The sequence below is a fragment of the Petaurus breviceps genome, unplaced genomic scaffold (genome assembly GCF_028583685.1).
Source record: "Petaurus breviceps papuanus isolate PSGF00001 unplaced genomic scaffold, PetGlider_PUasm1.0 126, whole genome shotgun sequence".
Classification (NCBI taxonomy): domain Eukaryota; kingdom Metazoa; phylum Chordata; class Mammalia; order Diprotodontia; family Petauridae; genus Petaurus; species Petaurus breviceps.
Window position 1 is genome coordinate 53,406,803 of NW_027185655.1, and position 24,470 is coordinate 53,431,272.

Sequence of the window (24,470 nt, forward strand, 5' to 3'; positions counted from 1 at the left end):
ACACACACACACACACACACACACACACACACACCCCAAAACACAGAAACTGTGGGAACATTTAAATATGAAAAAAACAACAAGTATATGGGGAAATAAAGGAGTGTGTCTAGGTATGTAAACAGAAAAAGGAATAGGGTTTTTTGAGGCAAAGAGAGGAAAAGATGTTCACCAGCCTTCACACAGGAGTGCAGGGCTGGGCTCCAAGGCTCACTCAGGGAGTTTGCAGTGATATAGTTTTGCCCACATAGTTTAGGTATGTACTGCTATATAAAGCGCAAGGCCAGGCCACTTGCTGTTATTATTTTTTCTTATCCCCCTACTCTTATCCCTACCTGGGAATCATCCTTCCCCCAACTCATACCTGTTTTTCTTTTCTCCTACCACTGTAATCTTTAGAAACCTTTAATTAATAAATAGATACTTATTAATGGCTTATTATGTATCAGTCACTGTGCTAAGCATTAAGGATACAGAACCAAGACAGTCCTTGTCCTCAAGGTGCTTACCATACAATACTGAAAACAAAATGCAGCAAACATATACAAAGCAAGCTATTTACAGGATAAATGGTAAATAATCAATAGAAGGAAGACACTAGAATTAATGCAAACAAACTCCCTTCAGTCCTCTTGCACTCCTCCTTCTTAGCGTCACAGAAACCTGGCTTTTCTTAAGTGCCGTTTCTTGCCAACCTCTCCAATACTGTCATTCTTTTTCTCCCCCTCCTCCACTCACTCACCGGACCAAGAGGAAGAGTTGACCTCTTACTCACTTACTAGAATTTCTAGACTAGAATTTCTTGACCTGAGGTCCGTGAACCCCCATTGATTCTCAAGGGGTCAAAGTCTGTGAATAGATTTCAGAGTGCCCATGAACTTCGATGGGATAAAATTATATCTTTATTTTTGATCAACCTTTAACAAAAATTTGGCATTTCCTTGAATTATAAATGATTTTTTAAAAAAAGATTATCCGGAGAAGAGATCCATAGGTGTGTTCCCAGACTGCTAAAGGACTCCATGACAGGAAAAGATAAGAACCACTACATTAGACCCTTTCTCTGTCACAATTACCTGCCAATACTTGTGGCTAAAGCCTCAGCTCCACAAGTACAAGATCACAGAGGCATAGCCAGGTTCATTCATCTGGAAAAGAAGCTAGGGTTCTTAGTGAACTACAAGCTCAATGAGTCAATAGTGTTCTTTCGCAGCTGATGTGAATTAAAACTGTATTAATAAAGGCAAAGCCTCCAAGAACTAGTTAACTTTTGTCTTGCTGTACACTGCCTTATTCAGACTCCATATGGAATATTGTGTTGAGGTCCGAGATTTTAGGCAGGATATTGATAAAAATCAAGAGTCTCCAGAAGAGGAAAATCAGGACAGTAAAATTGCAAGTGCAAATCTTATGAGAATCACTTGAAGTAACCAGAGATGTGTAACCTGGTAGACTGAAGGAGGCAGAATACCTTTCTCCAAGTATCTGAAGTGCTATTGCAGAGCAGGATTAGATTTGTTCTTTTTGATCCCATAGAGCAGAACCAGGAGCAAGGGGAGGAAGTTGAAAAGATATAAAATTAAGTTTGATTGAAGGAAAAGCTTCCTTACAATTAAACTGAGGACTGGGCTTGCTCAGGAGGTGGTGAGGTAATCCTCAGCCTTTAAGCAAAGGCTAGATGAGAACTTAGTTAAGTATATACTAAAGATTCATCTTTTGGTAAAGGATGGCTTCAATAATCACTGAGATTCCTTCTAATCCTGAAATTCTATGTTTCTATAACCTCTCTTTTATAGTTCCCTCTAGAATTATTTCCAATTTATCTTGTCTATAGATTACTTGTACATAATTGTATGCTGTCTTCCCCTTTTAATTGTGGTTTTAGTTTGGTTTTGGCTTTAATTGTAGCCCTAGCACTTATCACAGGGCCTGGCACATAGTAGGTGCTTAAGAAAATCTTGTTGACTTGAAATTCATGTCATCTGATGCTACAGCCCTCTTTAGATGCTGGTGGCTAGCATCTGCTGATCTTTTGAACATTCTCCTGCCTGGCACAATGGAAGCTTGAAGCTATATATAGGAGACACTTTGTTGATTCGTGTTTTTTATAATTTCCCAAAAGGAGAGAGAGAAGAAATAAGAGGTCATACCTTAGATCTCATGATCAGAACCTGCTCAGACCTTAAGATCTTGAACTTTGACATTCCTCTTTCAGATCATGACTTCCTACCCTTCCATCTCCCCCATATATATTCACTTTTCTGAATGTCTCCTGTGCCTTAAATCTGACCTCTGATCCCTTGATCCTTTTTTTGTTCCCTGTTTCCTATTATCCATTTTCTAGAATTACTTCCTTCCCCTCACAATCTTGACCTTCCTCATTTTCCACCTAACTGCCCTACTTTGGGATTTCTCTGACTCTTCTACTATGCCCCAGGAACTTCATCAATGGAAAACTTCATTCTGCAAGATCAAATTAGCCTTGGTACTCACACTTTATCACTGCTCTCTGCCCCTCTGATTGGAAAGCAGAGCCATTAACCCCAAAATCTCCATCCCAGTAGGGGGCTCAGAACAAATATCTCTTCCTTTCCCACCTGGCTGCACTACTCTGGGATTTCTCTCACTTCGATACCCTCATAGGTACCTTCTACCCTCCCATTCCCCACTCCCACTCTTCAGCTTGTGTGTGTGTGTGTGTGTGTGTGTGTGTGTTGGTATTATCTTCTCCCATAAGATTGTGAGCTTGTTGAGAGCAGGGACTTTCTTTTTTCCTATTTCTTATTTATATATTACTATTCCCAGTGCTCAGCACATTACCTAGCATATAGTAAGTACTTAATAACTGATTAAAATCAACCATTTCAATGATTATCATCCATTTTAAAAATCCCTTTCCCCTTTGACCATTTTGGTGCTCCCACCCTGCTAATCCCTAACCTTGAATCACCCCCACCATGTTCCTTCTCTACTTCTATACTCAAGAGGTGAAACATTGCTAGAGAAAGTCACGAAACTTCCCTCTGAGTCTCCAACAACTTCATGCTGCCAAATGTGAAATGATAAATAGCAGTCCTTTTATTCAGCACTGATTAACTCCATACCACACTCCCTACTGCAGCTGTTCCAAGCATTCTCAGGTCTCCTGCAGCCCCAAATTCCATCTCTACCCTGATCCCTCTCAAATGATGAGCTTACCTTCTACCTTAATGAAACGACTGAGGTCATCCTAAACAGGAGGCATCTTGGGAAAAGCCCTGGATTTGGAATCAGAAAATGGAGGTTCAAGTCTTGACTTCAGTATTTGCTACCTCTGTGACCTTGGGCAAGCAACTTAATCTCTCTGGGACCCTTGTAAAGCAGAGGGTTTGAATTATACCAGAGAATTTAGAGACTCATTTAGCAAATGAGAAAACTGATGACCTCTCTAGCCCCTTCTAACTTTAAAGATCTATGCTTCTGTGGTCCCAATGTTCTTACCTTTCCTTCTCCATCCTTCAAAACCTCTATCTTCTCCCATCTTCTTCACCCTCCACCCAGTCTCCGAGGATGAGGCAGATCCTTGTCAAAATAACTCTTGCATCTTGATCTCATTCTCTCCTTTTCTTTTAGGACTTTGTTCCATTGATCTTTCTCATCCTCAATTCATTGTCGATCTCTCCCTCTCTAGCTGGTTCTTATATCCTGCCTACAAATAAAAACCAATCTTTTACCCTTAATTTACTACCCTGAAGCTTATATTTCTCATCTTATTTTATATTTCTTATATATATATGTATATATCTTATAAATATCTTATATTTCTCATCCTGTCACTGACAAATTCTAAAAAAGAGTAGCCTATATCCATTACCTCTACTTTTTCAATACCCATTCACCCTTGGGGACTCTTCAATGACTCTGTCCTTACCACTATAGTGAGACTGCTTTCTCTGAAGGCATCAGTGAATTCTTAATTGACAAATAAAGTGACCTGTTGTCAGTTCTTGTCCTCCTTGGCCTTATTATAGTATTCGATACTGTGAGTCACCCTCTCCTTCTTGGTACTGTCTTTGTCCTTAGCTTACAAGTCGCCTTGCCTTTCTGATCCCCCTCCTACCTTTCTGACCACTTCCCTTTGTTCTTCACTAACTCTACTTTCTGTCCATCCCACAAATGTAGGTTCTGCTGCTATCCTTTTCCTCTCTTTTGTTATCTCTCTACATTCTTATCATTAATTATCTTATCACTTTTAATGTCCTTCATCACCATTCCTTCTCCAAATCTATACTGGGCTCCAACCTCAGTCTGGCATTTCCAGGTGCCTACAGGCTATGACCATGGGATGCTCTGATGACTCAATGGGTGCAATTCTGATAATTAATTGATTGAAGGTTTGATTCACTATTACATATTCTTTCCCTCCTTTTTTTTTAAAAGCAATTGGGGTTAAGTAACTTGCTCAAGGTTACACGGCCAGTTATTTCTGGATGTGGTGCTAAGTATATGAACCCAGATTCAATCCCAGGTCATCCCAACTCTGGGGCTGGTGCTTACTCTCCGTGCCACCTGGCCGCCCCCTTTCCCTCCTTTTTTCTCTATATCATGAAAATTCAAAACCTCAGAATTCATTTTTGAGTCTTTTCTCTTATTCACCTTGTATATAAAAATCAGCTGTTAAGTCCTATTTATTCTCTTTCTGCAGTACCTCTTGAATCCATACCATCCTTTCCAATCTCACTACTAGTTCACAGTTCAGACCCTAATTACTAATTCTAATCTGGATTGCAATAGCCTACTAACTTCTCTTTATTTCTCTAGTCTCCTCTCTCCCATTCCTCTTTCACACAGCTGCCATAATAATCTTATGCATATGTAGGTCTGATTGTGTCCCTTGAGAGACATAATTATTTCACTTTTGTATTGATAACCAGTTGTTGAATTGAGACTGGGATTTTTCACCTTTCTATTTCATCATCTGAAGATCAGACCTGGTGGGCTGTTCAACCATTTTTTGAAAGGCAGTGCTGATGATGAGATGAAATTTTGGGAGAGACTTGCCCAAGCGGGAAAGTTTAGATCTGATCAAAAGGTAAAGAGATTTTAGTCTAAGTGAATTTTGGCCCATTGTGTTTTAGTCAGGCAGGTCTGAGTGGAAGTGGATCTCTCTTTTGTCTAGATTGCCCTAGAAGGCAATGGTCTGGGTAGAGATAAGTCTATTTGTCCAAGACTGAGTGTTCAGAGTCATGTCCTTCAGTCCCTCATTAGAATAAGCCCACTTCTCATTATAATATTCATTCTCTCATTACTTGTTAACCAATCAGAGTTGATTGCAATTCTCAGGTGTACCTCCTTTTTCAAAGGCTTCATAAGTATTCAAGGTCTCCCCTGAGAGTTCTCTTTGGTCACCCAGAGAAATACCTGAGCTCATTTTATTATCTGCCAGCTGTAATCAATAAAATTGATTACAATTTACCCAGAAAGTCTGTCTCTAAGAAATTTTCATTTGCCACACCCTTCCTTGCTGAAAACCTTCAGTGACTGCTCAGTGGCTACACAAGACAACAAGAAGTCCTTATTCTGTTATTCATAACAACCATCTGGGTTTACCCCATCCTTGCAGCCTTATTCCATAGCACTTCCCTTCATGCATTCCACAGGCCAGCCAAACTAAAGGCTGCTAATTATTTCTTGACTCTATGCTTTACTTTCTCACCATTCATACATTCTCACAGGCCTTCAGTGGGTTACACACAAATCTCTGACTGCTGAAGTTATTCTTGTCCTTCCAGCTTGCACTCTTCTATGAAGTCTCTCCTAATTCCTTCCAGATAGGAGGGATATCTCCCTCCTCTAGTCTCTCATATTCCACTGTGTGACCTCTCCTATGCAAATGTTACTATAGTTACTTGGGAGGGGGGAGGTGGCCTAGTGGGAAGAGCATTGGAATTGGAGGAAGACCTGCCATCTCATTTACTCATTGAGTGACCCTGGACAAGTCACTTAAATTGTCTCTGCTTCAGTTTCTTCATCTGTGAAATGGAGATAATAATAATTTACTATCTACCTCACAAGGCTGGTATGAGAAAAGTGTTTTATATAACCCAAAATGGATTAGTCATGGTGGCTTACACCTGTAATCCCTGCTACCAGGGAGGCTGAGGTTGGTGAATTGCTTTAGCTCAGGAGTTCCAAGCTTCATTGGGCTAAGACATTCAGTTATCTACAATAAGTCTGGCACCGGGATGGTGAGCTCCCAGGAGCAGAGTGGCACAAGGCTGCCTGAGGAAAAGCAAACCAGGCCAGTTCAGAAGTAGAGATCAAAGCTCCCATGCATCTCATTAGTGAGCCCATGATGGTTCATCATGCTTTCAAGCCTGGGTGAGATAATGAACTCCCAGTTTAAAAAACTAAAATAAAATTAAACCTATCGATATCTAAATATAAATTGCTGTTATTAATGTCTATTACCCCACTGATCTATAAATTCTTTTAAGTTAGGAATGGTATTGTTCTTCATCTTCATATTTTGACTGTTTGGCAATGTTGAATTCTATTAGCTTATAAAAAAAAAAAAAACAAAAAAAAAGTTTTCCTTCCATCAAATCCTTTGTCATCTGAGAAATCAATTTGATGAGATTTAATTCAACCAAGATTTATTAAGGACAATATGTGCAAGTTACTGGGGAAGGTTCAAGGACAAAACAAAAGAATCCTTCCCTGTTAAAGGATCTCATCGTTCTATGAGCATAAATATGTTCACAAAGAAATATAGTGCAGCTCTTCCGCCGCCATTTTACATCGGGCTCCATCCAACGCGCCGCCGCTGCTACTGCCTCTCCACGCCGCCTGCCCCCGGCCGACAGCCCCGCCGCTATGGGGGACATGAACCAGTACAGCAACATGGAGGAGGTCGCCGAGGGCTCCGAGATCAACGCCAGCAAGAAGCAGCAGGACGACGGTAAGATGTTTATCGGAGGGCTGAGCTGGGACACGAGCAAGAAAGACCTGACCGAGTACCTGTCCCACGTCGGAGAGGTGGTGGACTGCACTATCAAGACGGCCCCAGTCACGGGCGATCGCGGGGCTTCGGCTTCTCGCTCTTCAAAGACGCGGCCAGCGTGGACAAGGTGCTGGAGCTCAAGGAGCACGAGCTGGACGGCAAGTTGATAGACCCGAAGCGGGCCAAGGCGCTGAAGGGCAAGGAGCCGCCCAAGAAGGTGCTCGTGGAGGAGCAGATCCAGGAGGACTTCGGGGCGTTCGGAGAGATCGAGAACATCGAGCTTCCCACGGACACGAAGACTAACGAGAGAAGAGGATTCTGTTTTATCACGTACACAGACGAGGAGCCAGTTAAGAAATTGTTAGAGAACAGATATCACCAGATTGGTTCTGGGAAGTGTGAAATCAAAGTTGCCCAGCCCAAAGAGGTATACAGGCAGCAGCAGCAGTAACAGAAAGGAGGGAGGGGTGCTGCGGCCGGCGGCTGAGGTGGGACTAGGGGTCGTGGCCGAGGTCAGGGCCAAAACTGGAACCAAGGATTTAATAACTATTATGATCAAGGATATGGAAATTACAATAGTGCCTATGGTGGCGATCAAAACTATAGTGGCTATGGCGGATATGATTATACTGGGTATAACTATGGGAACTATGGATATGGACATGGATGTGCAGACTACAGTGGTCAACAAAGCACGTATGGCAAAGCATCCCGAGGGGGTGGTAATCACCAAAACAATTACCAGCCATATTAAAGGAGGGCATGGAGAAAACAGGTGTGGATGCTACAGCAGTCTATCTTGCAGGATGACGACATTGAATGGAGAGTGGTCTTCTATTGATCTGAGATGACTATTTTGTAAAAGACTTTTAGTGTACATGACACAACTATGTCCAATTGTATATAGCGGCCGATTTAGTTTTCTTGTTTTTGCTTTTGTCCTTTGCTATCTGTGTTATGACAAAATGTGGATTTGTGTTTATACAAATTTTATTTGTATAATTTCATGTTAATTGATTCTCAAAAATAAATTACTTGTGATTGTTTTTCTGTGTCAGGTACTAAATAGCTCTGTAAAAAAAATGTAATTTTAAATAAGCAATAATTGAGGCACAGTTTATTCTCTAGGAGTCATGGACAATGGGGAGAAGCAGTGGTCCTTTATAAATAGCGAGCAGCAAACTTTGCCTTAGTGTCCTAATTCCCTTGACAAAAGGTCTATGCTAAGGATTCATGTCCATGTTTAAAATAAGGATAGATGCTAGTGACCATGCAGTTAAATAGCGTTTGTTCCCGATATGCGTTCTTGGGATCTTTGTGATGAGAAGTGTTAATTCAGCATGTTGTGAATAGCTGAAATTGTTTTTATCAGGCCATAGATCCCTCGACCTTTTTTTTTTTTTCTAAGTATAGCACCTTTTTATTAAACAACACAGAGTAAGTTAGTAAGTACTTTTACAAGTTGACAAGATGCTTTGAGCCTGTTTGTAAAAAAAACAAAACCAAAAAAAAAAAAACCCATTCATCTATTATGATTACTTGACACTTGCATTGAATGTGAGTGTAGTTCAAATTGCATATTTCTACATCCATTGAAACTGGATCAAAGATTAATATGGGCAAGATTTTCACTAGAATTGTAAGTAAATTGTATTCTGAAATAGTGCATTATGTCACTGCCGCTGCCAAACCATAAGTAGCTATTTCTTATTGGAACACACACTTGGAAAGCTTTAGTAGAGTTATGGCTTTTGTCTTGGAACTTTTTAGGAAAAGTCATGGTAGTAAATCCCATAAACTCATGTATTGTTTTGTATTCTAAATAAAGGTTATTTTTCCATTTTTAAATGATATTAATAGTGCATGTGCTCTGAGTAGTGAAGCATTTTCCTTATTCAGATTAAGGGGGAGGGATATGTGGTAACTAGAAACTTAAGGCCTTATTTATGTGACATTCTGTGTAATTATAGCAGGGCTTCCTAATAGCATACTGCGCTAGACTAAGGCTCTTGAGCAGAGACTGAAATCTTGAGCTTGACATTCAAATGGGTCTATATTAAACTGGTTTACATGCACCCTGTAGATGCTGGGCTGTTAGACCTGAAATACCAAGTTTGTTCTTTGAAGGGGTATGTGGTATGAGAGGGCTTGTTTCTCTTATACCATCCCTGAAGTTTACTTGTAATTGTATGCAGTCCAGTTAAACCTTTATCTGAGGCTAAGTTTTGCCCACATTGCCTTTTTTTTTTCCTTCTGTCCTCTGCAATAAGTCTTCCTTCTCAGTCACTTGAGGGCTGTCAAGTTTACTTTCTTTGCATCCCAGCTTTAGTTTGTCCCCATGTTGCTGTTGCTAAATTGGCCTACCTTATAAGCAGAGTGATGGAATTGGGTTTCACCAGGAATTGTTTTCTGGTTTGCTCACCTGGAACCACAAGACACTGGAGGGAGACATTTGAATTTGTGTTGTCAAAGGCAATAGGTGCAGTATATTTAGGGGAGTGATTCCTGTAAGTAGTTTACAATTTTATGATTAGGTGACAAGTTTAACACTGAAATTGTCCTTTCCCTAATAAATGAATAAAAGTTTTTTATCCTTACTCTTCAAAAAAAAAAAAAGAAATATAGTGCAAGGAAATTTGAGGTGGAAGAAGGCACTAAAAACAGAGAGTGTCAATGAAGGTGTGCCATGGTACATACACTTGAGCTTAAAGGAAGATAAAGATTCTAGGAGTTAACAGTAAGAAGAGTATTTCAGTAGTGGGGCACTAATCATGTGAATGCATAGAGGTAGGAGATGGGGTATAGAATTTAGGGCAAAGCTAGAGACCGGTTTGATTGGAACTTGGAGATTCTGAAGAGCAGTAGTATGAAATAAGGCTGGAAACATAGGTAGGAGCTGGATTGTGGAGGGCTGAAAGGTCTGATTTTATCCTGTAGGCAATAGGGAGCAACTGAAGGTCTTTCAGCAGGAGTGAGATAATTTCAGAACTGGAATAATGAATATAATGTGGGCTTGAAGTCATGAAGACCTACATTCAAACTCTACCTCTGTCATTTTTTAGCTGTGTAATCATAGGCAAGTCATTTAACTTTTCTGAGCCTACATGGCCTTAAAATTCTCTTCTGGCTGTAAATGTACAATCCTACAACCTTGCCATTGGAAAATTATTTTGGTAAATTTGCAGAGGATAAATGGGAAAAAATAGAGGCTAGAAGCAAGCAGACCAATAAAAAGGCTATTAGAGTAGTCCAAGAGAAATTTGATGAGGGTGTAGACTAGAGTGTTGACCATTTGTATAGAAAAGGTGATATATGAAGTAAATAATAGGGTTAGGCAAGCCCCAGAGTGAAGACCAAGCAAATTCCCATAATGCCAAACCACTAAGCAGCAACTCATCTACCAGGCAAATGGTTGAACGCCCTTGCATGGATTCAACTCCAGACCATGAACAATAGAACAACATGAACAATATGGAGGAAGTGTATATATACTATTTCAGTGAATACTCAAGGCTTAGTCTTCTAGGCATTTCTACATTCCCACGCAACTTCAAATGTACATTTAGGAACTGGTTACCCCAGATTTTACACAAGAGCCTCAGGGGAAATCTTGATGCATTCCAGATGACAGAAAACAGACATAGCATTATTTGTATATGACTAAACAGGGTGAGGATATAGGAAAAATAATTTTTATTCAGTCCTTAGAGGTTATATTGTTAGTATTCAACTGTAGGGAAGAAAACATTATCCGATCATTGGGCTAGAGGGGGAGATGTAACTTCTAAAAGCTAGGGATTAAATTATTCTATTTTATCAACAGGGCAGAAACTCGCTTATGGTCTCCCCAAGTTTCAGAAGATGGGAAAGCACATCCTTTCAAAATCAACTTAGAATCAGAACCCCAGGTATGAATGATGGAGTAAATGATTCTGGCATCTTGCTAACCTCACATCCCATGTGGTTTTTGTATACTTTAAAACTGACATTTTTCATTTCCTATTGGTTTTCCATTTGTCTTAAGTTCTTTCCTATAAGCCACTTCCTACACTAACATCTGATGCCTGATTGTGAGTTTTAACCAAAGTTTGCCTTCTTTAAATTGGGTTATAAATTAAGCATATTGTAAGTATTTTGTTGTTGATAGAGTCTACAGGTGTAGTCTACTTTCCCTGAAACTGTATACTTCATTCATGACACTGAATAAATGAAAATATTTCCCTTAAACGTTTCAAATGTTCCCTTCTGATCATATCTATTCATACTGTGGATTCCTTCAAAGTGGAATAAAACATTAGAAACCACCCAGGCATCCCACAAAAAAACTTTTGCTCCAATGTTTTGCCATGACATGGAATTGGCCTAGGCTTCTTGAAGGCTACGCCACTAGACTGCAAGTTATGGAAGCTTCAACCAAACTGGAAGGCTTTCAATATGGCACTGCCTATAGACTCCATCTGTTATCCTAGGTTCAGCCTGGCTAAGTAGAGAAATGTTCATCACCAGGAGGTCAGCCACTATGGTCATGGCAACTCATCAAACACAAAAATACAAATGGCCCAACATTTGATGTGGCCTCCCTCTACTGCTATAATAGCAAAACAGCAGGAAAAGGGAATACAGAGTGCTAAGAAAATCCATTTTTAAAGTATATATGTGTATATGTATGTGTGAGTATATAAAGAAGGAGAGATGATAAATAGGTAGAGATAGATAGATAGATACGATGGATGATACTCTTCTAAATGTGAACTTTTTGTCCAATGACCAACAATTCAACATGCGACTAGAAGAACCACATCAATATTAATATTCTTACTATAAATAAAGTCAGAAGACAAAAGGAAATTTAAGCTTTAGAAAAGAATGACTTATAAATTCTCCTTGAAAACATCAATAAGAGAGAAGAGTGGAAACAGTTGTCACCTTTGTAGAGATGATAATTGAAGCTTTGGAAGCAGATAAGAGCATAAGATCATAAATGGAGACTTGGAATATGCTTTAGAGGTCATCAGTGTACTAAAGGTAAGTGTAGCAAAGAGGTAATACTCACAACAGAGCCTATAGAGTAGGGTTTTCAAAGTGGTTTCCAGGAACCTTTTTAAAAAGGTTTTTCTTTTTTTGCTAATATAATAATAATAAAATAGCATTTTGATAACTATATTTTAACATAATTGGTTCTTTTCTAAAATATTATGTTTTATTGTATACATTTAAAAGCATTATTCTGAGAAGGGAGTTGGGATCTGTAGACTTCACCAGCCTACCAAAAGGGTCCATGACACAAAAAAATTGAAAAATCATGGATTTGTTTTATTTAGTTTAATCATTTGCACAAAGACAACAAGTAGGTGGAAGTGTTTGGTCATCTGGTGTTACAATGTTTATTTGGGGGATAATCAAAAAGACCACCCTGAAGTCTGAGCACCAACATCTGTTTGTAGAGAATGTCAAAGTAGAGAAAACATAAAAAAAATCTTCAGAAGATCTTCCAAGTCAAGTCATTGTATACTTTGACACTTGTTGGCTATGAGGTGAAGGTAGGCATAGAGTAGGAAAGTAAAAGAAAAAAATGATGAAAAATAAGACTCAATATAAGGAATGAAAAAAGAATCCAAAGGTTTATAGACTGCCAGTGCTGGAATACCATGAATACTTTCCTCAGTGGCAGAGTTAGAAAGTTCCAGATGTGGCAAACACCAAGCAACATCACAACCAAAAAAGCTAAAATTAAATATATCTTGATGGAGAAGAAATGACTAGTTAGTGCAAATCAACACCAAAGTAGAAGGAAGAAGAAAAACGGAAGGACAGGGCATGAAACCATTAACAGCCCCAAACCCATATATCCAAGCAAGTCATTGATTTAAAAAATGAGAAATAGACAAAGGTAAAAACATTAAGTACTATTATCACCATGGCTTATAGAACTTTAGAAACTGCAAGGAAGAAACCAAAATGAGATTAGAAGGACCTGAAAACCATGCAAATGCTTGACCTTTTTATCAAGCAGAAAGATATGGCACCCACTGATTTATAAAACAAACTCATCTGAGAAATATTATAGAGAAAGATGAAGAAACAACTCAAGACTGGTATGATTTAGCAATTAAAGACCAATAGAAGGGAAATAAGAGTAGAAAACATGCATAGCTCTCAACCACTCCAGATCATCTCAAAAGCATTTATAATGAAATTTGAAGGAGGCAACAAGTGGATATAAAATGGAACAACACAGGACTGTAATATATCCTCATAATTGAAGTCAATGGAACCACCAGATCTGGACTCAGTACCTCATCCCCATCTAAGAAAGAGGAAATGGCACTTAAAAAGAGAAATTCATGAAGAGAAATGAAACCAAACAAAATAAACAGAGGAGAAATTCATACTGGAAGCAACATCTTTCAAAGCAATGAAATGGGCTTTTTAAGCTGAATGACAGATACCAAAAGAATGAGGAAAAAAGGTATAGATAATATTATTTCAGCCAAAAAAGGCAAACATGAAAACATAAGCAACTGCTGTATCATATACCTTTGCATCTCTCTAAAAGCTTTTAAAGACTGAATCTATCAAAGGCATCCTGGATAAAAATATTTTAATGAAACAGGTTCATTTTTGCAGATGATTTTCTACAGCAGAAGACTTCTTCACAGTCACACAACTGGCTGTACAATGTAAAGAATACAAAATCCCATTGCATTTAGTGTTTGCTGATTATTTTTTTTAAACCAACCTTTTTGATTCAAGAAAATAAAATGCAGCCTTAAAGGAGATTCCTTGATAGATTCAATCACAGAAGTAATTCAGCAAAACTCTAATTATAAATATTGCATTGTAAAACACTATCAGAGAATAGTCTGTACAGACCACAAGTGGAAAGGGGATCCCCTACAGATGATGAGGTCTTCCAGGTACTCCTATGAATGACATGCAATGACATTGAAATTAAGTCCCAAGATACTATAAAATTGCTTCAATGAAATTCAGGGCCACTTTAAAAAGGATAAATACAGCAATTTATGTAAAAAAAAATCAAGGATACCAACAAAGCCTGCCTATTGTCTTGATTTTAAGGTACAACTGGGTAGACAGCCTATGGAATTATTCCATTAATTTTTGTTCCTTGGACAGGTACAATAGATTAGTTACTTTCAAAAATTATGTAGATGGACAACAATGTGGGCTCAGAGTTGAAGAGGAAACAAAAAGATTATATTTAGGAAACTATTGTATCTTCAGCAATTGCCACCTGCTCATGTCTAAACAAAAACATTTTCAATCACACTCTGTGAGGGATTTCATCTGGCTACAAAATTTAAAATACCACTATTCCATAAGAATTAAAATTGTGGGTTATCTAAGGGCAATGGAGAGACACATGGTTAGTGTTAAGTCAACTGTGGCTTATTATTAATGATCATTTATGCACAAAAGTGTTGTTATTCTTCAGTCATGTCCAACTCCTTATGGCCCCATTTGGGCTTTTCTTGGCAAAGATACTAGAGTGTTTTGCCATTTCCTTCTGTAGTTCCTTTGACAGATGAGGAAACTGAGGCAAGGCTAAGTGACTTGTCTAGGGTCACACAGCTAGCAGATTTAAACTCAGGAAGGTGAGTCTTTCTGATTCCAGGCCTGGCACACTAGCCCCTGCATCACCTTATAAAATAAATCAGCAAAGAAATGCATGATCAGAAAAAGTGTTGGGTTGGTGACATAGTAGGACTGAAGAAGAAGAGAGAGACATTTCTAGTGCTGTGCTGGTACCAGTGAAATGTTAAGAGGTCCCAGCAAGACCTTCAGTTGAGTAGAGACTCTTAGGAAGACTTATAAGAGAACATGGACAAGAACCACACAGGCATAGGTCACTTTCATCTGTGAGGTAGAAGGACTCTGCCCCAGAGTCACTGAAGTAACAAAGTAAGTTTAAAAAAATATTGGAGCAAATCATCTAAATAGGAAGTAGGTATCTGTCTTTCTTTCTGACCTAAACTATCTGTATTTTATCATGCCATACCAGAATGGAGTTTATAGCCACAAAACTGTTCTGGCCAGGAAGTCATCGTGTCTACATGTAGCTATATATATTTTTTAATTTATCTAGATTTTAAAGTCATCTTTAGTTCAACTCAACAACCATTCATTGACTGTTTATGTTATACAAGGCTGCTGTCCTAGGTACAGAGCTTACAAAAAGCAGACTAAAGGAATCAATGATCTCAGTGGGCTTCTATTCTGGCAGGGGCATAAAACACATACAAGCTGTGAATGTTTTAAAGAAAAAAAGGAAAAAATATCAACTCTACAATTTTATTATGGTGTTTTTCATCAGACAGTCATAGTTCTTGTGAAGTGCAAACATGTAGAGACCTCCAATCAGCTTCTCATTTCACTTAATTCTTTGTAACTCTCATTCCAGGCATTTGTATAGTTACTGTAGATGCCAAAAAACATAGTTATAAAAATGCAGCTGAATTATAAAAGACAAAGAATTTTCATTTAAATCTACTCTTGCTAAATGGGATAAAAGAGTCAAATAAGGTGATGCTTATCTAAGCATTTCAGTACAGAACTGCCATAACCAAATGGAATCAACCCAAATCTTGCTTGTAGCATTCTATATAAATCACCACATTAAAAAATATTTTCTGAACCAGCTCTTCTTAAGATAGAAGGGGATAAATTTTGCATATTCTTTTTTTAAATGCTCTCAAAATGCATTAGTTACTTTCAAAAATCATATAGATGAGCATGTCAGGCTTAGAGACAGGAAATGTTGGATTCAAATACTACCTTGTCATCTAACAGCCCTGTGACCCTGGGAAAGTCATTTTACTATCCTGAGCTTCTGAAAGCACCTGCTAAATCAGAGTTCCCTGCAATGACTATTTAAAAAACCAAACTAATAAAAAGGCTTTTTACAAGGAAATTTTTACAAGAAAATTGATGGGAGGAAAATATATCTGAACATTCCAGTTCAATCATTTCCTTTGAAAATCAAATCTCTTAAGACTCAATAACTTCCTTTTCTTTAAATATCAGGCAAAAGTCAGACTTGGCCTTTCTGATTAGAATAGGCAGATTGCTATCTGTGTTGTGAGATTGGGGGGGGGGACTAAGGAGGTTAGTTTTAATAAGGAGCAAATGCTTAAAAGGTCTTCGTTAAATCTTTACTCCTTAGGCTTTAGCCTAGGTTTAAATGCAAATATCCCTGGGAAAGGTAACCCTTGTAGCCAAGTGGTACAATTGATAGAGCTCTGGGCTTAAAATCAGAAAGATTCATCTACACAAAACTAGCCATGTGACCTTGGACAAGTCACTTAACCCCAACTGCCCTATCTTCCCCCCTCCAAAAAAGAAAGATTCATCTTCACGAGTTCAAATTCGGCCTCAGACACCTCCTAATTGTGTGACCCTAGGAAAGTCACTTCACCCTGCTTGCCTCAGTTTCCTCATCTGTAAAATGAGCTGGAGAAGGAAATGACAAACCACTGTATTATCTTTGCTCAGAAAACCCCAAATAAGAGTCAAAAAAGAGTGAGAAATGAAGTGACACCTTTTGTTTAATCATTTATTCCTTAGTGCTAATGGGTCTATCCTATCTTTTCCTAATAATAGGTTTTTATATAATGGAGAAAGAAACCAGTAACAGGAGTGCTCCTCAGATGAGGGAGGTGGCAGAAAGTAAAATGGGCCTCCAAAAGGAGACTGAAAGTGCTAACAAGAAACTTTGACCAGTTTACAATTTTGGGAGGAGGCTAGTGCTGGCCATGAAATGCTCCAACCCCCACCTCAACCCACCCCCCAAAATCAGTGATGTTAAATTTGTTAAAATAGAATAGGTCTCTAAGAATAACTGGCCTATGGTTCCACACAGATTTTTTTTTCATACTTTTGTTAGACAATGAAGAAAGAACCTTTTCTAAAAGAGCTGCCATGAATAGGCTGGTCTTTGTTAAACAAAGATGTGTCAGTATCAAAAGTGAAGGTCATTAAAAAGGGCACCTTAACAGGTCATTGTGGAGCTAGGTTCTCATGAGTTTCTGGTCTTGGTCACCTTTCCAGTCAATCACTTAAATGTCTCTGACTTATTTAAATCAAGTGACCTGGGAATAATTTGGTAAAATTCCTAAGCATGTAGTATGTTGTATTAGGCTTAATCAATTTCCAATCCTTACAATTTTTAAAATCTTTCCATTCTCAAATTTTTCATAGCACATTTGTCTAGACTTCTTTGTTTTCATCTTGTTCTATATATCATACCTATACATCATCGTGTCTGAGTCATTTCCCTTCTTACCACATTCAGACTTCAAGCTCCTTGAGGTCAGTGGTACCCAATTTGTTCATTTTTATATCTCTACCATTTCAAACATCATAGATCCAGGGCTAAGAAGGAATTTTAGAGGCTGCTTAATCCCTCCATTCAGTCATTTTCAGTCATGTCTAGCTTTTCATGACCCTCATATGGGTTTTTCTTGGCAAAAATACTAGAGGGGTTTGCCACTTCCTTCTCCAGTTCATTTTACAGATGAGGAAATGGAGGCAAACAGGGTTGAGTGACTTGCCCAGGGTTACATAGCTGGTAAGTGTCTGGGGCTAGATTTGAACTCAAGAAGATGAGTCTTCCTAACTTCAAGGCCGGCACTTAATCTACTGGGCCACCTAGTCGTCCCTAGTAACCTAGCTGCCCCTAGTTAGACTCAAAGATAACTTGTTACTGGGTGAAAGTCAACATGACAGGAGATATCTATGGGAGTCACCCTCACTAATGTCCAAATGAGTAGACTTGGTAAGCCCTGATGAGCCTTCCTTTTTAACTGAGGTTAATCCCTGACCCGCTTTTGACATGCAAAAGCGTTCTCACTGAAGTGTTCTCACTGCCTCTTCATCCACTGCCATAAACCTAGCCCTAAAAACACAAACAAACTTCTCAGGCCACCTGTGACCAATCAGACAAACGTCAATTAAGCGCCTACTTTGTTCAATCTGTTCTTGGATCTGTGCTGTTTAACATTTTTATCAGTGACTTGGAGAAAGACATTGATGATAGATACGCTCATCAAAGTTACAGATGATACAAAGCTGGGGGAAGGAGCTAACGAACACACTGGATGGAAAATCTAGAATTGAAATGGATCTTGACAGGCTGGAGCACTGGGATGAGTCTGATGAACTGGAGTTCATTATTGGTTGTCTGGCTCTTGGGAACCAAAAGTCACATTCACTAGAACAAGATGGAGAGACCTTGATGGAAAACAATTGTTCCAAAAAATTCTGGGGATTTCCATGGCCTACGTGTGTCAGCAATGTGAAGTGGCAATCCAAGAAGCTAGTACAATCTTGAGTTGCTTTGAGGGGTTCAGCTTCTTAGAATAGAAGAGTGAAAATCCCACTGCGTAGCACCCTACTCACACTTCATCTAGAATGCTGTGTTCAGTTCTGGGCACCATAAAATGGTTTAAGGAGGATATTGATAAGCTAGAAAGCATCAATAGAAAAGTAACCAGGATGCTGAAAGGTTTGAGTCCAGGACAAGAGAAAGTCTGTTGAAGGAGCTGGACATGCTTAAGGAGAAGAGAAGATTCAAGGGGCACATGATAGCTTTCTTTAATTGTCTGAAGGACTGTCATGTGGAAGACATGTTAGACAGGTTAGATTTGTTCTGTTTGAACCAAGATGGTAAATTTAGGCTTGATGCCAGGAAAACTTTCTAAAAATCAGAGTTGTCTGAAAGTGAAATGAAGTAGTTCAAGAGGTGGTGAGCACCCCCTCTCTGGGGGTCTTCAAGTAGAGGTTGGACAACCTTTGTCAGGTATGTTATTGTGGGAATTCCTTTCATTTATAGGTTGTACTGGATGGCCCCTTAGGTTCTTTTGGATGCTCTCACTCTGGGGAGATCCAAATCCCTCATTTTCCAGATGAAGAAATTGGGGCCCAGGGAAGGTGAGGTCACATCCATGGGGAGTTAAGTTTCAAAGATGGGATTTGAACTTGGATCTTTAGACCTTAAAACTCATGCTCTTTATGTTGTGCCAAACTGCCTCCATATGCAAACATTTAATGAATGTTTGCTTAATGAATTTGAATTGTTATTTAAGATGTCTTACCAATTTACCATGTCTTAGATGAACACACCTGACAAACAGAATTGCTATTTTCCTACTGCTATACTTCACACTGGTGGATAATAAACCAGAATCCCCAAATCAAGGCTCTAGCCAGTAGACCTTGCTGCCTGCCCTTTTATCTTTAAGATACATATTTGTGGTCAAAAGAATATGAGCGATGGTTGTTAAGTTTGATTGTCATTGGTTAAAAATTCATTATCATCATCATCAAGGTAACAAGTAATTTTATTCTAGAATATGATTTGTATGCTTGTCCTATCCGTCACTACACACAAAGCAGGTTACAGCTCCCTGGCTCTGAGACTCCATAGTGAACATTCCATTTTCTCTTTGGTTGGTTCCTCTGCCCAGGTAAAATACAAAGCCCATATATAGGTCAGACCTAGATAGATCCTCCCCAATCTACAAATCACTGGGCTATGTAAGCCCTAGGAATTCAGTCTTCCTTTCAGCTGGGGCCAAGCCTTGTCTTGCTTTTGACATGTTTTATAATTGAGATGTCCCTACTCCATACCTAACTACTGCCACAAACCTAACACTAAAGAATTAAATTTCTCCAGACCTCATCATGCTCAGGCCAACTAGAGCAATAGGAGTTTTTCAATTGATTGAACAAACATCAATTAAGTGCCTACTTTGTACAATATCCCCTGTGGTGAATTTATGGGAAGATATGTAAGAAAATGAGTAGTCATGGAAGGGTTGTGCATCACTGGAGAAAATATCCAAATTGATGAGATCCATATTCATTTGAGTATGTAAAAGGGACATAAAGTCCCAGAGGATTCACTAAGGCATTTCTACACAGATAAAAATGCCTATTTTTTAACACTTCAAATCATATACAATTCTTAATTCTTAAGTGGGAATAAAATGTTCTAGAATGAAACTCTAACCTATCCAGAAATGGTGCCCTAACTTTGGGCTATTAGGTGGTGTACTAGATGGAGTACCAGGCGGGAAGTCAGGAAGACTTGAGTTCAAATCTAGCCTCAGACACTAGCTATCTGACCCTGGGCAAGTCACTTAACACTGTTTACCTAAATTCCTTCATCTGTAAAATGAGCTGGAAAAGGAAACAACAAACCAACTCCAGTATTTTTACCAAGAAAATCCGAAACAGGGCCAGGAAGAGTTAGACATCACTGAAAATATCTAAACAACAACATTAGGCAAGATATAACCCTAAGATGATTCAGTTATTTTCTCTAGTTATAACCATTTTTCTTACCCTGTAGATTAACATTATAAAGGGACTCAAATAAAGTATGAATCTTAAAATAGAGAAGTGTATTAATTATCTTTCATACATTATTGCCCTACAATAATCAGAGAAATGTAATGTCAAATATATCTAAGACTTAACATCAGTGGTAAAAATTGTGTTTTAAGCAGATTCAGAATCTTGAAGTTGAAGGAGACGTTATAAAGTTATCTAGTCCAACCTCCAACTTTATGAGAAATTCTGTCTAGGAATCCTTGAACATAATTTAGTGTTCATTTTCTAAAGCAAGACATTAATGATACAGCCAAAGAATTCTTTCCTCTTTCCCCATACTTACATGTCCTTAAATCAAATAATACTGTTCAAATTGTTAGATGTCATTTGAGTTTCTTGAATGCATAATTCACAAGTATAGGAAAGACACTTTTCAGGCACCAAAGCTACACTTAATTTTGATCCAAGGTCAAATGACAAGAGGCCTAAACAGCATCAGGAGGAAAACCCCATCCATTTATTCGAAGATGATTGCTTAGCACAATTCCTGACATGTAGTAGGTACTTAAGAAATGCTAGTTAATATACTGACTGAATGAAAATAAAGACAAGTCTATACATGGAAAGCAAAATGAAGAACTGAAGCAATTCATCTGAAAAAATACAGCAGAAAGAATCTTTCATCTGAAATACCATGATCATTTAGGAGTAAACATAGTACAAGTATCCACATCTATTTTCTCATCATTGTGAACCAAAGAAGAACGCTGAGAGAAGACAGCTTGGAAACATCCCTAAACATCCAAATGTGCAGTAGCTTCCATAATGCTATTTGAGTCTATTTCATCAGCCTTATCTAGTTTAGTTGTTCAAGATCTGCCATCAAGAACCATAATATGCCGTCATAGCCAACCGCAAACCAATTTTCATCATACATGCATCAAGTCAAACAAATTATTTGGGTTGGAATTATTGGGTCATGCCAATTAAAAGTGGATAACAATGGAGGAGTCTTCTGCCAAATTTGTTCTAGGATGCTAATAAAAAGTATTACATTCTCACCAACACCAACAGTCTCCTTTGCTTGGGAAATAAAAGAAAGATTGTGTTTGGGATGGCATTCCATTAGCTTTCTTTTTGTTTCATGATTTAGTCTTTGGAAATTTCAAAATAAAGTAAAAACTCATGGGATGCTACCAGGACATATAAGAAGAACTTGAGAAATGTGATGTAGGTTGAACAAACACAAGAGCTGGACTGTTTTTCTTGCTGTATGTTTTGCTATTGACATTTTGTGTTACTAATATTTTCTAAGAAAAAAAGTATTGAAGTGTAACTAACTATAATATTATATTACACAATTAGTTCAACTACAGAATGACTTTTTTCATGTGCTTTTTCATTATGAAAGGCAGAGTGTTAGATAGAAATAGTACTAGACTTGGATTTAGGAGACCTGGGTTCAAATCTAGCCATTTGACCCTCATCAATTTACTTAAGGTCTCTAGCCTTCATATGTAGCTTGAGGATAGCAATTATATCTACCTCACTAAGCACTTCAAACCTTATCTGAGGGCAAGTTATTATTTGTCAACAATAAAGTGAAAATAATGGGAATGGTGACCCTCAATGCTAAATGCTTCTTTTTTTCCATGATCTAGACTTTTCAATATGCCCTTTGGATAACTCCAGCCCACTTCTCCCAGGAAGTAATGCTTTTAAATATTTCTTTTCAGCAAATAATAACTCCTGAGGAAATATCTAATTTTAAATACTGATGTTTCAAGTGCAAATTATTTCATAAATTTTGAGGAACAAGTAGGAAAATGAGTGACTATAAAAGTTAGCCCTTTGTCGTATGTGTGTATACATATATATGTATATATACATATACATAAATATGTGTGTATGTACATATAGAGAAAAGACTGTTCTCAGAGGGCCAGCCTGGGGCTAGCCAATTTCTGAACCTTGGTTTGTGGCTCTCCTTAGGCAGCTTATGAAATCATAGACTGGTAGCATTACAAGGAACCCTAGAGATGATCATGTCTAGCCCTAACTTACAGATGAGGAAACTGAGTCCCTGAAAGACAAAATGATTGGGCCAAAGTCACACAGATAATAAGTGGCAGGGCAGGACTAGAAAGAATCATCCCTCTTATATTCCATTCTTGTATTCCAATGCTATTTCCTTGAAACTGTTCATATTGTTCAAGCTTTAATCTTTTTATTAATAATTGGCATACTAAAGAGAGGGCTGACTTTAAAATCAGAAAGACCTAGGTTCAAGTACTTTTGATATGGACTAGCTGTGAGTTCATGGACTGGTCACTTAATATCCCAGTTGCCTAGGCAACTCTCAAGTTACAGTGGGTTGCAAATTTACATTAGTAGAAGGAGTTTCCATACTAGTGAGACCATAGGTCCAAGTATTTATGTGATTATAAAATTAATCTTTAATTTTAATTATTTATCATTAATCCTCATACTTTCCTTTTAGAGTCTTCCACTTCCATAAATCTATTTATGATTAAAAAAAATTGTCTGGAAGCAGTCTAGCACAATGGAAAGAAAGACCCTTGTCTCTGGAATGCTTTGATTCAGAGGATCTGAATTCAAATCCCACTGTCATTTCCTTTGTGACCTTGAAAAACTTAACCCTGGGGTGGCTAGGTGGCAGAATGAATAAAGCACCAGTCCTGGAGTCAGGAGGACCTGGGTTCGGATCCAGCCTCAAACACGTAACACAAAAACTAGCCATGTGACCTTGGGCAGGTCACAACCCCAATTGCCCTCCAAAAAGCAAAAAAGAAAAGAAAAACTTAACCCCTCTGGCCTTGGTTTATTTATGAGGATATGGGAATAGATGGTTTCTGAGGTCTCTTCTAACTCTGGATTTAATACCCTATGAGCTATGGTTTCATCTGTATGGGGTTGGGGGGGGGGGTCCCAGTGAGTAAATTCTCTCCTAGATGGAAGCAAGCAAGTTCTCAATCAAGCAAGTCTTAGAGAATTGCCTAAAGGCGTGGAGTGGCTAAGCCCAGGGTCCTACAGCCAAGATGTACTATTTAATTTTCAGACTAAGAAGAATGAAGAAATGATTTTCATTTTTTCTTAGTAATCAGTGCAGATTCTTGAGTTGGTGAGGAATGTGACTCACGCCTGTGTGTAGATCACAGATTTAGAGCTGAAGAGAACATAAAAGCCATCAAGTCTCCTTCTCTTCATTTTATAGCAAATGACAATGAGGTACAGAGATTAAGTGACTTGACCAGGGGAATACATAGTAAGGGGCAGGATTTGAATCCAGGCCTTCATGATTCCAAGTACAAAATTCCATCTCCTACTTCACAATGCCTCTTACATGGACAGAGTGGAATGGAGGATGAGTTCTCTAGAGTTGGATGTGTTGAAGAATTATATGCTCACTATATTAGAGGGATCAGGACTCAGAAACTACCTTAAGTTATATCTACTTATGCACCTAATTTAATTTATGCATTAAATTAGTGATTTAATGCAGTGGCATCATGGCATGATAAATTGAGGTTTGGCCTTGGAGTCAGAAAAAAACGAGTTCAAGTTCTGGCTCTAACACCAGCTGACCATGTGACTCTGGCCAAGTCACCTAACCTCTCAGTGGCCCCAGAATACTCTCCAAGACTAAATGTTGCATCACAATTAACAGTATCCACTGGTAAAGGAGTCACCTCACTGGAAACTCTGTTCATTAAGGTGAATTAAGAGGTACAGACCAAAAAGAAAAGTTCAAGTCACCATACTAGATGCTAGGGAGACAAAGTCAGAAGCAAAAAAGAATCCATTCCAAGTCCTCAAAGGAGGTTTAATTTAAAACTGAACTCCCCAGTGTATTGGGTTAGTTACTGGAGAAACCATCCTCTGAATGACCTCCTACACATACAAAAAATATCCTGTCAAAGGAGTGCAGGGAACATCCAGAAATAGCCAGAAGCTACCTCCCAGCTCTGTTCTCATCCCTCCTCTCAGAGTTACATCCATGGTATTTTCAGAGCAAGCACAGTTAAGCAAAGGAAAGGGAACCTCTCATTTCTAGCAGATAGTCACCATCCCACCCACATCTATCTGAGAGTCTGTGAGTTTTCAGAGCCATCCA

General features: G+C 38.5%; 1 protein-coding gene and 1 pseudogene across 3 annotated transcripts in view; both read left to right on the plus strand.

The window, feature by feature from the left end:
* The window catches only part of PDLIM3 (PDZ and LIM domain 3), a 62,525-nt gene that overhangs the window by 18,392 nt on the left and 19,663 nt on the right, over positions 1–24,470 (plus strand). For all 3 annotated transcript variants that reach the window (XM_069095787.1, XM_069095806.1, XM_069095796.1), the window contains exon 3: positions 10,806–10,890. In XM_069095787.1, coding sequence (XP_068951888.1) covers positions 10,806–10,890 — 85 coding nt within the window. The remainder of the gene's footprint in view (positions 1–10,805; positions 10,891–24,470) is intronic.
* LOC138167132 (heterogeneous nuclear ribonucleoprotein D-like pseudogene) lies at positions 6,634–8,830 on the plus strand (annotated as a pseudogene).